This window comes from Durio zibethinus, chromosome 4, assembly GCF_047325235.1.
Source record: "Durio zibethinus cultivar Kanyao isolate XHJ-2024 chromosome 4, ASM4732523v1, whole genome shotgun sequence".
Taxonomy (NCBI): domain Eukaryota; kingdom Viridiplantae; phylum Streptophyta; class Magnoliopsida; order Malvales; family Malvaceae; genus Durio; species Durio zibethinus.
This window is the reverse complement of record NC_143165.1, coordinates 32,489,487-32,506,436: the sequence shown is the minus strand read 5'-3', so window position 1 is coordinate 32,506,436 and position 16,950 is coordinate 32,489,487. Positions and strand designations below refer to the sequence as shown.

At 28.5% G+C, this 16,950-nt stretch overlaps 1 protein-coding gene across 1 annotated transcript; it reads left to right on the top strand.

Annotated features, from left to right (window-relative positions):
- The first annotated feature begins 10,674 nt into the window (after positions 1-10,674).
- On the top strand, positions 10,675-11,292 carry LOC111289005 (uncharacterized). Its single transcript, XM_022879895.2, has one exon. It carries the CDS (start codon positions 10,675-10,677, stop codon positions 11,206-11,208), a length of 534 nt encoding a protein of 177 aa, XP_022735630.1. The 3' UTR covers positions 11,209-11,292.
- The last annotated feature ends 5,658 nt before the right edge of the window (positions 11,293-16,950 follow it).

Below are 16,950 nucleotides of genomic sequence, written 5' to 3'. Positions count from 1 at the left end.
TTTTTAGGAAAAGTTGAAAGTATCAATTTTCCTTAAAAATAAAATTTCAAAAAAATATTTTTGAGGAAAAGTTGAAAGTATCAATTTTCTTTAAAAATAAATTTTTAAAAAAATCAATTTTTGAGAAAAAGTTGAAAGTATCAATTTTCCTTGAAAATAAAAGTTTCCAAAAAAATATTTTTGGAGAAAAGTTGAAAGTATCAATTTTCCTTAAAAATAAATTTTTAGAAAAATAAACTTTTAAGGAAAAGTTGAAAGTATCAATTTTTCTCGAAATTAAAGTTTCAAAAGAATATTTTTTTGGGAAAAGTTGAAAGTATCAATTTTTCTACACAAAAACAATCATTCTTTCCTTCCTTTTTATTTTGATTTTGATTTTTATTTTTCTTTAAATAATCCGACGATGGAGCCTCTGTAAGTGAAACAGTAGTTTTTCTTGCATACTCTTGAGGTGAGGGAATTTTCTCAATTTTTTGTTAAAAGCATTAGAGTCAATTGAGAATAATTTCCAATAATTAATTACTTGGTAAAATTTTAAGGCTCATTGGATAACACAAATTTAAGCTGGTACCATCTTTTTATGGGCGTTGTAAGGGTGCTATAACCTTTCTCACACGTAACCGAACTTTCGAACCCTATTCTGGTTAGTAAACCTGAACCTATTCTTTTAGGGACCCTTAAACTTAGGTGTTCTCTGGAAGGATAGATTCCTAAGGTGGCCAATCGCACCTTGATAAAAAAGATTGGTGACGACTCCCTTAAAGTCAATGTCTAGCGATAGATCTCCGGATCTAGACGTTATGACACATATTAAAAGGCACATAAACCTAGATTAGATGATAAAGTATACATCCCTTTTATCCCCTTTAAGTGGTGAAGTCTTTTTAAATTAACAAAAACCTCCAAGTGCAAAATCATCCAATCCATTGAGAAAAAAATTTTTCAACTTTCATTTCTAATAGAGATCATCAGATCCCCAAAAAATTTAAGTCGATCAAGATTTAAACACAGTTTACCTAGCATCCAATAAAAGTTTAAGCCCAGTTTAGCTGGCATATAAGTTTTAAACCTAGTTTATCTAGCACCCAATGAAAATTTAAGCTTAGTTTATCCGACACCTAAGTTTTAAGCCTAGTTTAGCTTACACCCAGTGAAAATTTAAGCCCATTTTAGTTGGCACTAATGAAATTTAAGCCTAGTTTAGCTAGCATCAAGGAAAATTTAAGCTCAAATTATCTGGCACCTAAATTTTAAGCCTAGTATACCAGGCATTTATGATAAAAATTTAAGCCCAATTTAGTTGGCACCAAGAAAATTTAAGCCCATATTATTCGGCACTCAAGCTTTAAGGCCAGTATAGCTGATACTAAATGAAAGTTTAAAGCCTAAATTATTTGACAGTCAATAAAAATTTAAGCCCAGAATACTTGGCACTCAATAAAAAAATTTAAGCCCCAGATTTGCCTGGCACTAATAGAAATTTAAGTTTAGTTTAGTTAGCATCAATGAAGATTTAAGTCCAGTGTAACTAGCATGCAAGCCCAATTTAATTGGTACCTATGAAATTTTAAACCTTGTTTGGCTGGCACATACGTCCAAAATTAGTTGGTACAAAAGCTCAGAGTAGCTGACATGCAGACCCAGATTAATGGTCACTTCATTCAACTTGTGTTTAATCCTGATCACTTTGTTTGACTTGCGATTTAATCTCAGTCATCCTTATTTTTTGACTTAAAAAAAACCCATAAAGAAACCTAAAAAAAAAAAAAAAACTTAAACCAAAAATTTTTTTACCTTAGGAAGTAATAACCGGACAAAATTATTGTCTATATCTTTGTATTATTCTTAATCCTCGTAAATATACAAAGAAAGGTAACTTTAGATATGTAATTTTGGCCAAAATTGGGTTTATTCTTGCAATTGGGCCTAATTTTCATTTTTCAAACCTAAGACATGGCTCACTTTCAAAATGCTCTGTATAAGACCTAAAATGACCTAATAAAGATCTATTCTTAAAAGGCCCATTGTTGGCCATTAAACAAATAAATAATAATAAAAATAATAATATGTAAATTAAAAATTAAAAGATAAAAACTAATTAAAAATTAAAAAATAATAACAAAATAATAATAATAATAATAATTAATAAATAAATAAGGCTTGGCCCAAAATAAATGAAAGGCTAAATGAAAAATGAAGTAAACAAAGCAAGCCCAAATAAAGAGGCCATGACCCAAAACATGGTTCCTTGTTGAAGGGCACAAACCATGGCCGGAGGGAGGCCATTTTGGCCTAACTTTGCTGCACGAGCTGCTGTATGAAGATCACGTGAGAAAAGAAGAAGCTGCTACAAAGAAAACGTGGAGAAAAACAGCATAAAGTGGCTTCGGTGATAGGGCAACGCGTGTGTATAGGACATGGAACGGGCAAAAAAATGCAAAAAAGTAAAAGAGAGTGGCCGGTTATAGGAGCAGTTTTTGAAGAGAAAAAAAGGGAGAGAAGAGAACGGAAAAAGCAGAAAAATATAGAGAAGGATGTGGGAAGGGTGTGCATGCAGGAAAAAAAACTGACTAAAAGATAGAGAAAAATGAAGGACAGCTGCGGCAGAAGGGGAAGAGAAGAGGAAAAATAAAAAACAGCAGAAAAAAACTGGTAGAGGAGGCGGTAAGCACGGCAGCAGTAAAACCTGTATAAACAGTGAAGAGGCAGCAAGCATGCGCCAAACCAAAAACGCAAAACAGTGGCAACAGAAAAGAGCAAGCAGAAGAGAAGAATGCAAAATCAAAAAACTAAAAAAATTGGCAAAAGAATCAGTGGCGGAACAAAAGAGAAAAAAGAAAGGCACGGTTCAGGAACAAAGAAAATCAACTATCAAAAAAGAAGATAGCAGCAGCATAAGAGACGTGCTAACGGGAGCCAGGGAAACTACGGCAGAAAACAAATAGAATCAGGAAAAGAAGAGTTGAAAGCAAAAAAGGCTACAGCAGGCAGCACGTGAAGAAGAAGCAAGCGAGATAAGAGAGGAAGCAGCGCAGATAAAGGAACCAGAAGCTAAACTTCTCATTAGTGATCAGGTCAGTACAAAAGAATTCTCATTGATAGAAGTTGTATAAAATGATTTTTTCTAAGGTCACAACAAAAACTTGACTTCATAATTCAACAAAAATCTGTAAAAGTTTATAAAAGTAAAAAAAAAAAAAAAGAAATTCTAAACATTAGTAGCATCAACATCATCAACAGAAGTAGTAGTGGCCTCAACATCCTTAGCATCAACGGTAGCAGAGACATCAACTTGACCCTCTTTAGCCTCAGCCCCAAAATAACCTCAAGCTCAGTGTCCAGTGCTTTACTTTATATTCTTCATTTCCCTCTTTCTTATCAGACTAATTTGGAGAAGGTCTCAATCTGATATTGTTTATGTCAATATCAATAAAATCGAGGTTGAGATCAACAAATTTAAACTACACATCGTCCTTAGCCAGCTCAAAGGCATCAAGTACATTCTCTTTGGAGAACCCCACTTAGAGCTTAAGGAATTCACTAGAGGTTTTGAACTCCTCGATGGCTTTCTTTTTCAGCTCTTTTTTTTTCTCTCTAGCCTCTAATTCAAGCTTCAACTTGGCTATTTCAACATGAGCATCACTAAGTTTTAACTCATCTTAATCATTCATAGACTCTGTTAAGGCCTTATCAATATGGATGGTCTTCAGCTAGGCCGTCAACTAGTCAATCTCTTTCTTTGCTTGGCCTTTTTCTTGTGGGATGCACTAAGGCTAGGCCTCATGTTACATAGAGCATCTAATGCTCTTCTAGTGTTTTTCACTCAAGACAATCATATCTTTCTTGGTCTTTAGTAAGTGAGTCATAGTGGGATACACATGATGAAAAGCATAGCTGATATTATCAATAGGCTAAGGTAGGAGCTTTTGATGGAGCTCAGACTTAAGCAAAAACAAAAACAATGAACAATGAAAAATCTAAACTAGAGTTAAACAATACTCATCGATGGAAAGGACTATGACCTTGTAAAATTTATTGGCCACGTTGAGGTTCTCCATTGGATTATTGGCTAAGGTGTACTCCACCCTCATACAAATTTTCTTTGTGCTGGGCCTTAAAACCTTAGACTCAAGATTTTTCATGGTAAATGAGGAGGCTTCGATCATCGATTTCTTTGCAAAATGAGAGCTACTAAGAAAAGTCTCAATGTGTAATGGTTTTATGCTTCTTGGAGATGGGTAAATGTTGAGCTAATGAGCTCGATGGCTTACCTACTATAGGATTGATGACTTTATTCCCCTTCAAGAGAGGGCATCAAGTTAGATTTTTTTGCTTTGGGTCTTCTTTGGCCTAAGCTCATGCTAAAAGAGGGAGAAGTTGAAATGTTGGTTGAAAGACATCTCTGCAAAATCAAGTAAAAAGTTAGATAAAAAATCACGTGAAAGTAAAATCCTACAAGGTTACCTTACACCTACCCTAATACCGTGACTCATTTATTGTTTTGAGAGAGGTCAGCTCATAAGCATTTATGACAAGCTCACCCTACAAGTGTACTCCATTATCTTGTTCCAATCTAATAGATCTAGGACAAAGAGAGCAACTATCACATCTACAAAATTGCCAAGGTCATTTATTATCTCTTAGGTCTCAATCTTAGTCTCATCATCTTTATTTTGTTTTTATTTTTTAAGACAAAAGAAAAGCAACTTCTAATTTTTTATGAAACTCGACCAATCAATGAACAGCTTTTTCTTAGGCCAAGTTATTATATAGTACCACCTATTATCATTGAGGTGCCTTTTAATGAAAAAAATTTCTTAAATAGAAAAAGATCAAAAAGAATATCTATTTATTGATAAAAAATAATAAAACCTATTATATACCATATAGAGTTAGGAGTGAGCTGAGTAATAGGTAAATTATAAGAATAAAAATTGAAACAAATAAAAAATGAAGTGAAAACCTCAGACTGACCATAAATGAATTCCAATACATCTAAAACTAATGTGACTCTGGTTTATCAGTGATCTGATTTGAAAAGTTTGACATTAGTATATTATACCCTTCTTTAGAAAAATGAAAGTTCGTCCTAAAGCACAAACATGATGAGTTAAACACATATTAGGGTAGTCTTCAGGATTAGTCCTGCTCTTTAGTTCTCTTATCACATCCTTGAGGATCATATCAAAGTCATAAGGAGTATATACAAAAACCTTAGCCAATTTGTCCTGCTCTAAAATACTTTATTCCTTATCATTACCCTCTCTGGTAGAGGTACCCTTTTCCTTCTATTATTCCTCAAAACCCTTTTTAACATCAAAGTCTTCACATCTAGAAAACTTTGTCTCTTAAGCCAAAGAAAATTCAGAGATGGAGTAATGGCTGAGAGCATCATGACCTCAAGGGAAAAGAGGCAAGAAGAAAACCCTTTGAAAAAAAATGTGATGTTAATAAGAGTTGATCGAGGAAGAATAAAAATGACACGAGAGCATTTATGGGTGAAAGAGTAGAAGAAAAGGAAAGTTTATGAGACTAGAACCAAAAGAGAGAACAACTGAAGATGAAGAAAAGTCAACCATAGAAGATGGATTAACCTGAGAAACAGGGAAAAGAGGTGGAGGTGATTCTCTAAATCAAAGTTTATATAAGCACATAGCTCTTTCGTGCTCAGGATTAACTTTTTTCTTACCCAAGCATTCTCATCGTTTCGTTACTACCATTTTTTAGACATAGGGTTAAGCCAATAGGCCATCTTCTGATAATCCTAAGCTCTAATGACTAATGGGATTAGGTCATCATCATTTTGCCTAAACTGACCTCCCCTAGGCTTTACTCTAAAACTCTTAATCTCTCTAGAACTAAAACTAGAAAACATGATAGAGAGAATGTACCAAAGAAAGCAAAGAGAATGGATTGAAAGAAGAATAACAATAAGGCTAGAAAGAAAAAAAACTTGAGGCTAAAAAGTTTAGATCAGATGGAAAGCAATGAAAGCAAAAAAAATAAAAAAAAATGAAGGCTCCAACAGCCCTTTATATAACAATGATTCAAATCATATGAACAACCCAGATTATGCCACGTGTTGGAACGTCAATTGAAAGACGTCTTTTTGTCTTTCCCGTTTTAGATTTTACTGCTTGAGCTACCTTTGTCTTCATTTAATGTGACTAAACCGACCAAACCAGATGACTTCCTTCGTTAAACTGAACAAATTGGACAACTCTCTAGCCTAAAGCAACCTGGCAAACCAACAACTAGTTCACCCCCAAAATTCAAAACAGCCATTCAAATTCAAACTTATAGAGAAAATGCCTAAGTCCCACATCGACTAGAGAAACTCCTATTCCGATCTCATATTATCCTGAATAAATGACATTTCGATAACTTTCAAGTTAAACTATGCACTTAACCCAATGCACACGTGCAAGATCAAACTTGCTCTAACTCGGACCATATTTCAAGGCTAGTTGTCCCTTGATGTTGACTTTCACACCGACGTCAAACTATAGGAGGTCTAATCTCACATTGTCTCCCTTCACTTAATCGACCTGTACAAAATAAACTAACCGCACTCCCAACAATCTAATACTCAAACTACTTGGTAGAGGGACAAAATGTTGGACACATTTAGTGATATAAAAGGCATAGTGGTCTTTTATCTCATTAAGAGCCCTTAATAGATAGCCAGAGGTAATTCAGACATTTGCACCGACCCGACATAATATGCTCAGTGCCATATTAGCTCTGCCACATCATTATTGTTCCACATTGGCTCCTGCCTCTCTTCTATAAATATAGAGATTCAGGCATTATCATCCTAGGTTCCATCCTATCTTAACATTTTATTTTTATCTCCTTTTGATCTTTTTCATCTTTATCTCTGACTTGCACGTCTAAGCGTAAATGCAAGAAACACTTTTCACTTTTACATCTAACCTCTTTTTTCTAATTTTCTATTTTTTTAGAAATATCATCACATCAAAACTCAACACAAACAATTGTATTAGTTTAGGTTTCGCTTTTAGTAGCACAAAGTATAATTAAATTTGGTATCCAAGGAAACATTTTTTATTTAGGAACCAAAAATCCCTATAATTTACATAAGGAGAAATTCTTGTATCGTTTTTTAAGTCAGATTGCATACTTTTTAATATCTTCAACGTACTCTTCAACATTTAATTACTCTTTGTTGGTAAAATAGATGATGCTTAGCTTCATTTAATTTGAGCTTCTTTTTTCTTTTTCGTTGTGTAAAGAAAAATCAATTCAATTCAAGTCAATTTAATAATATTTAAGAAAGATATATAATTTGGCTGAATCAAATGCAAAAATGTTTCTTAAAATGAATCATGTTTTTGGACAAGTCTTTAAATGAATGATGTTTTAAATAAATAACTAAAAATAGATAGATAAATGACACTTTGTGATTTGTGAATCACAAAATTTTGTCGTTTGCCAAGTTATATCTCTTCAATCTGACCGTGCATGGTTGTAAAGAAAGAAGTTTGATAAGTACGATGATTAACAATCAAGTTTTGGAGTTGGAAATTTTAGGACTTCAAATTAAGAAACTTATGCCACTATAGGATTTGCAAGTTGCATAATATAAGAATATATACCGCATATTACTCCTCTGTTTCAATTTTTTAAATGTTATTGACTTTTGCAAAATTTAATAAAAAAAACTTTAACTTTAATTATTTAATATTAAAATTTAAATTTTTTATAAAATTAAAGTTTAATGAATTTTAATATCAAAAAGTAAAAAATAATAAAAAATTTAATTTTAAAACATAAAAAATAAAAATTTTAGATGTTCAAAAAAAATAATTTTGAGGTATCTCAAAAAATGAAAATAGATAAAAAAATTGAGACAAAAATATATATAAAGAAAATTTTGTGAACCTGCTAAATTTAAATTTTCACTATCGATTGATAGGATAATTATATATATTAATTATTTAATTAGTGTGATTTAAGAGTGTAAATTTGAGGTTATTTGATTGATTTTGCCTTTCATTCTTTCATTAATTATTAGAATTTAGTCATATATGTTTGAGATTACTAGATATCAAATTTTTTTAGGCGTATTATTTTTTTTTTTTAATTTTCTCACTTACGATCTTTGAAAGCTCCTTAAGCCATGCACTTACCTTACTTACAAACAACTAAAGCATTTCACCTCGAACTATGATCATCACTTTTCATATGCAGCACACCTCATGCCATCCGAGGAAAGACATGTAGTAATTTTTTTAAAAAGGGAAATTAGAACATCGTTCTTATTTTGTGTTTGACGAATTACGGTAACACATACAGGTAATCGTTGGTCAAGGCTTGTCAAAGTAATGTCACTTAATTAAATTTAACCATAAGGCAATAAAACGTGAAGCAAGATTTGACAGCAAGGTAAGAGAAAATCAAAAACAAAATTGTCAATATAAACATAATTTGAGTGGAATTTGACAGCAAAAAATATCATATTTTCATACAATAATTGCACTAATTTTTATTGATTAGTATAAACAATTAAATTTTCGAAAAATATCATGTCTAGTGGTGAGAAGTGATTAAGGAATATAATTAATTGAGTTTGAGTCACTATAATACTAAATTTAAATTTGAGTTCAATTCAAAATTTAAAATTTAAAATTTGGTTTAAACTCAATCGATTTTTTTTAACTTGAGCTCAATTCAAAATAAAAATCGAGTTATTCAAACTTGTTCGATTTGATTCGATTAACATATAAAAAAAAATTATATTCTTATATTCGATAAAAATTTAATTATTTGTATTCAAACTCAAACTCAAATTTAAAATATTTTATTAATTAAAATAATTAAAATATAAAAATTTAATTAAGCTCGTGAATTTCTCGAGTTAAGTATAAAAAAACTCTAATTTGACTCAATTGATAAATCGAACTACTCAAACTCGATTTCGACTCAATAATAATTGAGTCGAATTCGAATTTTATACGAATCAAACTCAAATAACTTATAAGTATTAATATATCATTTATATCCCTACTAATAACTATTTTTCCATTACCAAAAATAAACGTGATTATGACAATCTCCCATTTTATTAGACCACGAAAATATAGGAGTATCTAAACCTGATTCACAAAATATTATTTAATTACCAGTACATATGCCCTTACATTTGCGTTTCTCGTAACAAAAATGTGAAACAAAATGATTTTACATACATAACACGTTCTAACTTCTTGTCCTTTTGATCTTATTTTTACATTAAAAATTGTAATTTAAAAATTAAATATTATAAATATTATAATTTAAATTTAAATTTGTTAAATGTTATTTTTAAAGATGATTGTTTAAATTAATTGAATTAAATTTAAATTTTATATTTATTAATTATTGTCTTAGCCTTAAGCTTTCATTAAAAGGTGAGGATAACATTTGGTTCAATCGATATTTTTTATAAGTACAACAAGAAAATTTTATAATAATATATGATTATACTAATGGTTTTCAACATAGATGGCTCAAGTAGCACAATTAGAAAATGAAACCAAAAAATAGTTAAAAAACCTAGTCTATTATATAGTCAGAAAAATGTCCGACGTGTAATTGCAAAATGCAATGTTAGAAGCGATCTATTTAAAGATCTTATTAAGGCATATATCTTACCATCGAGATGAAATTTTATTAATTTCTTTTAATAGTGTTGGATTATTAGGCCAAATTAATTATCATTTTATTTTATAAAAGGTTTTTCGACTGTTAATCTGGTATATGAATTGTTAAAATAAGCGTGTATCTTGATCACATATGTTCAATTTCATTATTAATTTTCTTTCGTGGTTCAAATTGATCATAAAGTTGTATTTTTAATTGAATCAAATTGGAGATAAGATGTCATCCATTTTTTGGTTTAGTGATTAAAGAAGTTTTGTGAGGACATAGGAGTCCTAATTTCGAGTTAGGATCTTCTTTCATTTCCTCCTTAAATGGGCTATGCCTCTCTTGAAAAAAAAAAATGGGGATAAGATTTAACATAGAATGTTAAAGGAAATGTTGAGAAATTGTAAATGTATTTAGCCTTTTATGTTATTTATTGTCAAAAAGAGAAACCATTTATCGGACTTGGCCTTAGGTTTCCTTAATCAAAAGGTTAGAGCAATATCTTTGGTTAATAGTTACATCCACCTCAGATTTGCTTGAATTTGTTGCGGCTTTTTCCTAAGTGATTTGTTTAGGTTTTGATATAAATAATTTTACATTTATTCTTTTTTTTATGGAATATTTAATATGATATTAAATTAAATGTTAGATTATTTTCCAAACCAATTCATTTTTCATAAATTATCTTATATCATTTCCTATCTATATCTATATTATTTTCACATCTCATCTACTTTTTACTCTTAATTTTCCACCCTAAGATCATATAATAATTTAGAGCAAAAAAAAGTTTTGTTCCGTTGCTAAAAGAACAACTCAATTATTAGAGTTTGAAAATTCCATCTTAAAGTTTTAAATTCAAATCGAGAAATTGATCTATATGGTAGTTTAGCATTTTAGCATAAAAGCGGCTGCAGTCGGTATGAATATAAATAATTAAATTTATATTGTCCTTAGGAAAAATTACCTTCCCTATAAATGCCACTCCTTTCGCTCATATTACTTGGATAATTGTAGTTGAAAATGGGGATTGCGCTAGTTTTCTCAACTCTTGCTCTCTCTTCCCTCCTACTCTATTTCATTCACGTTTGGCGTCGCTATCTTCCCTCTTTCATTCGCGAATCAACCGTACCCCAATATGTAACTCTCATCGCAACGCAATTGGAATGGGCTTGTGATTTCTGGCTTTGCTATTCCCTATTCCCAAACTACAATTACGTTCCAAAAATGCCAGCAGAAACGGATTGGGGGGAAAGAGCAGTCGAGTACGAGTGGAAGCGAGCAGCGCTTGCAGCGCTTGCAGATGCAGGTCAGTGCCCCGTCTGCCTATTCAGAGTTGCAGAAGGTGAGGAGATTGGTGAGTTGAGATGCGGCCATGTTTTTCACAGGTTTTGCTTAGAGACATGGGTTGGATACAATAACGTTACATGTCCCCTTTGCCGACTTCCTTTAGCTCCGACCAGATTGGTGTCTGATGATCAACTCGGCAGGGATGTTCTTGTTTTCGAGTTTTGCTCAGTCAGTTCTCGTGACCGCGGTAGATGGTGGGTACGATAATAAAATGACGTGCCTGTGTTTAAAGCATGTTGTTGCTTTTGGGTCTGTTCCAAAACCTCTAGACTACTGGAATTTCAAGCTGTTTAATTTGATACTCAATTGTTGCTCAGCTGTCCTGTATTCTACAAAAGGTTAGGAGTAAATAAAAAACAGGCTTATATTTAAATTCACAAACTATGCAGATTGAAGAATAATATTTTTGGTTGATATTTACGGGATGAGAAAGATACAATTTATTGATAGGTCAAAGAGAGAAAATCTCAACATCAAATTCATTTCAGCTTCTACTTATGCAACTATCATATTCATCAACGCCTAACATTTTTCATTCTCAGCGGATGAAATTCAAAAAATTTGCTTCAATTTTCTATGTCGTGTGTTTATTTAAGTACGATAAATTAAATGTTTAGATTTTTATTAATTGAGTATTAGCTTAAATAACATGTATGTTAATTAAATTTTTAAAAAATATAAGTTTGAGATAATTTAAGTGTATAACATACTCTTTAAATGTTAATTAAATAAATAAGAGTTAAAACTTTTTTAAAAAAAAGTTTAGTTTTCTTTTTATATTTAAATTGGATAAAATTTTAGTTAATATTTTACAGATAGCAGAACATTTATTAATTGTCATGTTTTAAGAAAATTATTATATTTTGTAAAAACAATAATTATTACATTTATTTAAGTTGGTAATAATGAATTAGATAACTTAGAATGAATTAGATAATGTTGAATACATAGAATGAAGACATTATTTAATAATAAGTTAAAATGTGTCATTGGTCATTCTATTCTTCGATTTTTTAGTCTTTATGGTATTATTTAAAAGAATTTAGTTCATATAATATTATTTTTAAGAAATTTAGTTCTTATAATATTATTTTTTAAGAAATTTAATCCCTATACATTGTTAATGATTAAACTAAAATCCTTAAAAATAATATTATAAGGATTAAATTCTTTTAAATAATATTAGAGAAATTAAATTCTTAAAAATTAAAGAGTACAGGGACCTATGATATATTTTGGTCTTAATAATATCAATTTTAATCACTAAGCACGGATTACTGTTCTCCTTTAATAAATACTAGAAATTTTATTTATGAACAAATAATAAATATTTATAAATTAATACATAATATCAATAAATCAACTAATTTATTCAATATGGAATTCCATTGATGCATAAACTAAAAATTAAAACTTATTTTTTATTGATTCAAAACCAATAACTTATATTTTTATAACATATTAAAACAGAGAAAAATAAAACTAAAATATAATAATTTTGATTTAATTCATGAGTATTTATATAATTCAATATATATGTTAAATTTAAAATTCAATTAAATATTAAGTATATTCATTCACAAGTAATTGGATTTATAAATATCGTAATTTTGAAGAATGACTAAATTCATAAATAATTAGATTCATACAATTTAAATTTGATTTATGGTTATTAATAAATATGAATCTAGACTTAAAATATTAAATTTAAATAATATTAAATACAAAATCTATTTATCCACAATTAATTGGATTCATATATGCCATGAATTCGATTAAATTAATAAATAATTAAATTTATATAATTTAAAATAAAAATATTAATAAATAGTACACATAAATCCAATTAATTACAAGCCTCACAATCTTGTCTTATAATCCAACAAACACAACCCATAAAAACTCCCACAATGATTCCAACCAATTCAATCCAATCAAAATCCAACAATCAAAGACACTTTCTTTTCAATTAAACACCTTAATTGATAAAATGTCAACCAATTTTTGCTGAACTCAAACAATTGAAGGTAATGATTCTTTATATTGAAAAAAAAAAAAAGCAAAAAATTATCTGCAGCGCCATCCTCAGCGAATCTTTTTACCTATAAAAAGGTAATCAACATTAGTAGCATCATGCTAAAACTCAAAACCCTTTTTTTTTTTAATTTACTCATGAACAATAATCCAAATGGAACCGAAGGAAGAGGGTGGCAAAGACCAGGCAATCTCCCCCCAGCCTTCGTAGTTTTTATATATGTAGATGTATAGTGGTTTTTCTATTTATGATTCAATTTGTATTTCAAACTTTAAGTGAAGTTGAAGTTTATGGAAAGAAAGACCATTCAATTTGTATTTCAGAATAGATTCTTGCTTGCTTAGTGGTGCTAGATTGATCTAAGGATAAATATATATATATATATATATATATATAACACCTATATTAGTGTTGTGAATCCTTATTCTCTCTCTCTCTCTCTCTCTCTCTCTCTCTCTCTCTCTCTCTCTCTCTCTCTCTCTCTCTCTCTCTCTCTCTCTATATATATATATATATATATATACACACACACACACATATATATATACTAGTTTTTGGTACTACGTAATGTACATGTAATTTTTATTTTTTAAAAATAAAGTTTTTTATACTATCATAATAATGATAAATACTAATAATTTAATTTAAATTTTAGTATAATATAAGTAAATTTTGATCTTTTTATATAATTTTAATTTTAATAATTTTGATAAAATTTTAGTAACATTTGATACAATTTGGTAACTTTCAATATTAGTTTGATAACTTATTATATAATTTTAATAATCATTGATAAAATTTTGGTGATTTCTTCATGTAATTTTAGTAATTAACATTTTGGTAACTTATGATATACTTTTTGTAATTATTAATAAAATTTGTCATCATCTATTTAACAATAGGTCCCGTAGGAAAGCACAAATTTAATTCTAATATAAGATAATTTTATTTTATATAATAACATTATTATTTCATTCAAATTTAGAATTTTTTCACTAAATTTTTTTATTCAATAGGTTTCGTAGTAAGTTTATCCCAGTCTCCCAATATGAAATTTATAATTTTGTTTTTGCTAGTAACGAAGGTTCAATTAAGTATAAAGAAAAATTTATCAATGATTAAAAATTAAGTTATCATTAATTTAATATTATATTATCAACAATAATTACTAAACTATCAATGATATACTTTTAAATTATAAACGATTTATTACTAAATTAATATTGATTTACTACTAATTTATGAATGATTTACTCTAAGTTATGAATAATTTACTACTAAATTGTTGATGATTTACTACTAAGTGATTTGGTATAAAGTTATAACTGATTTACTGTTAATTTATCGATAATTTACTACAAAGTTATCAGTGATTAACTAATTTACTACTAAATTATCATTGATTTACAATTATGCTATTAGTGATTTATTACTAAATTATCAAAAATTTACATCTAAATTATCAGCAATTGACTATTATATTATTATGCATTTATTATTATGTTATCATTGATTTACTACTTAATTTTTAATTATTTATACAAAATTATCATAGATTTATTACTAAATTAATCATGATTCATTATCAAGTTATCACTATTTTATATTAAATTATTCATAATTTACTATTAAGTTATTTAACTATTAAGTTATTGATAATTAACTATTACTATGTTATATTTATTTCCTTTTAAATTTTCAATGATTAATTATTAAATTATTATTGATTTACTACTAAGTATTTATGATTTACTACTAAATTTATCAATTATTTACTACTAAACTTAAATTAATTTATTATTAAATTATCACTAATTTACTATTAAGTTATCATTGATTTATTATTAAATTATCAATAATTAACTATTAAGTTATCACTTGTTTTTTATTAACCAATCATTAATTTACTAATATGTTATTATGCATTAACAATTATGAAACAAATTTATAATTTTTAACTACTAAATAATAAACTTTGCCTTATGTTTCTATTTTTAAATATACAAATTTAGGTAAAAAAAATTTGTTATATAGATGATAAAAATAATGAGAACAAATTTACTAAATAAAATTTATAAAAATTAAACAAACAACAATTCTAAAAAAAATTAAATTCACAATAATCACCTTCGCATTCTCTATAAAAAATTTATTCTATTAAACAAAAGATGGTATGTTTTTAATTATTATTTTATTCTTATTACCATCATTCAAAATAATTTTTTTGGTATTTTGATGCCAATCAACATTTTATTTGGAAAGAATAAAGAATATTTTGCATTGTCCAAAAACACTTTCTTCTACTAAATAAAAATATGGTATATTTTTAATTGTTACTTCATTCTTATTCTATAATTGAAAATGATTTTTTTGATATTTTGATGCCAATCAACCTATCCATTTTGTAAAAAGTAAAGAATATTATAAGGGGTCATAACAACCAAAATAATATTTAACTCTATATTGTCTTCATGAATAAGTATGAACTATGATATGATCTTTTTCAAATGAAATGTTTGAACTATTTCTCTCAACCTATATAGCAACAATTTGATTAACCAATAAACAATTATAAACTCATTAATCTAAATTAACATTTTTGCAATACAAATTTCAAAATTCTTTAAAAAGAAATATCTTTTAATCTCTACAAGACTTAGGTATAAGGATTAGTAACTAAAATTATCATTAGTATCTTCATCACTTTTGCACTTATCACTACAGGGGTTTTGAATTTTAGTGGCATTTTTTTTTTTACGTTTAGGGGCATTTATAAATGTCACAAAAAGATTTATGGCATTTACGAAAAATGCTACGTAGAGTGCTGGCTATTCACGCATCGCGGTAAATAGCGACGTTTTCGAAAAAAATACCTTAATATTAGTAGCGTTTATATCTAAAACGTCGTAATTTTAGCAGCGTTTCTATCTTTGAGAAGTCTCTAAATTAGTGGCATTTTTATGAGAAAAAATGACATTGCTTTAGTGGCGCTTGTAACTGAAAATATTGCTACTTTAGAGGCATTTGAATCTAAAAATGCCTCTATATTAGCAGCGTTTGTATCTTTTAATCGTCGCTAATTCAGTGACATTTTTATGAGAAAAATGTCATTACTTTAGTGACGTTTTTATGAGAAAAATGCCACATAATAAGCAGCGTTTGCTGGTAAGAGCGTCACTACTTATAGTGGCATTTTATGCTACAAACATCACTAAATTATTCATTTAGCGACCACGATGGACACAAACGCCACCATTATGTAAAAATATTTTTTTTTCTAAATTCTTTTAATAAATTTTATTTTCATTAAAAAGCTTAAATTCAGAAACTAAAATTTATATTAACTTCATTCACGTTTAAATATACATCTAATTAATACAAAGTTTAATAATTAGTATAATAACATTCAAATATTTTATATACATTAACAAAATAAAAAATTAAAATGTATGAAATATATGACTGTATACATTTTGCTGGCCGCCAATTGATGAAAAAAATTTTTCACCTTGGTCACTAACGTGCTCAAGAACCTACTAAATAATACCATACAATTTTTAACACTTAATTGTAAGCTTTTTCTATATTTAAAATTTTAAATATTTACTAAATATAATACCTGAGTTGGTGGAGCACCAAGATCATTTCCTGAAAATTGTTGTTGCATAAAATTCATAAGATTGAATCGATCATGTAACTACTGAAATTTAGCATGATCTTGCTCCATTCTAGCACGTTTTTCCTCAATTTTGGTACGTTCATGTTCTCTTTCTGCTTCCATTTGCTATAAAATGTTATTGCATAGTTTGCAACTCCCCTCTCACTATTGAAATGTCTCGCGAAGACTGACTTGCTGAGAACGTAAATTATGGAGAGCTATGTCCATAGTAGGCATATGGCGTTGGACCCAATCC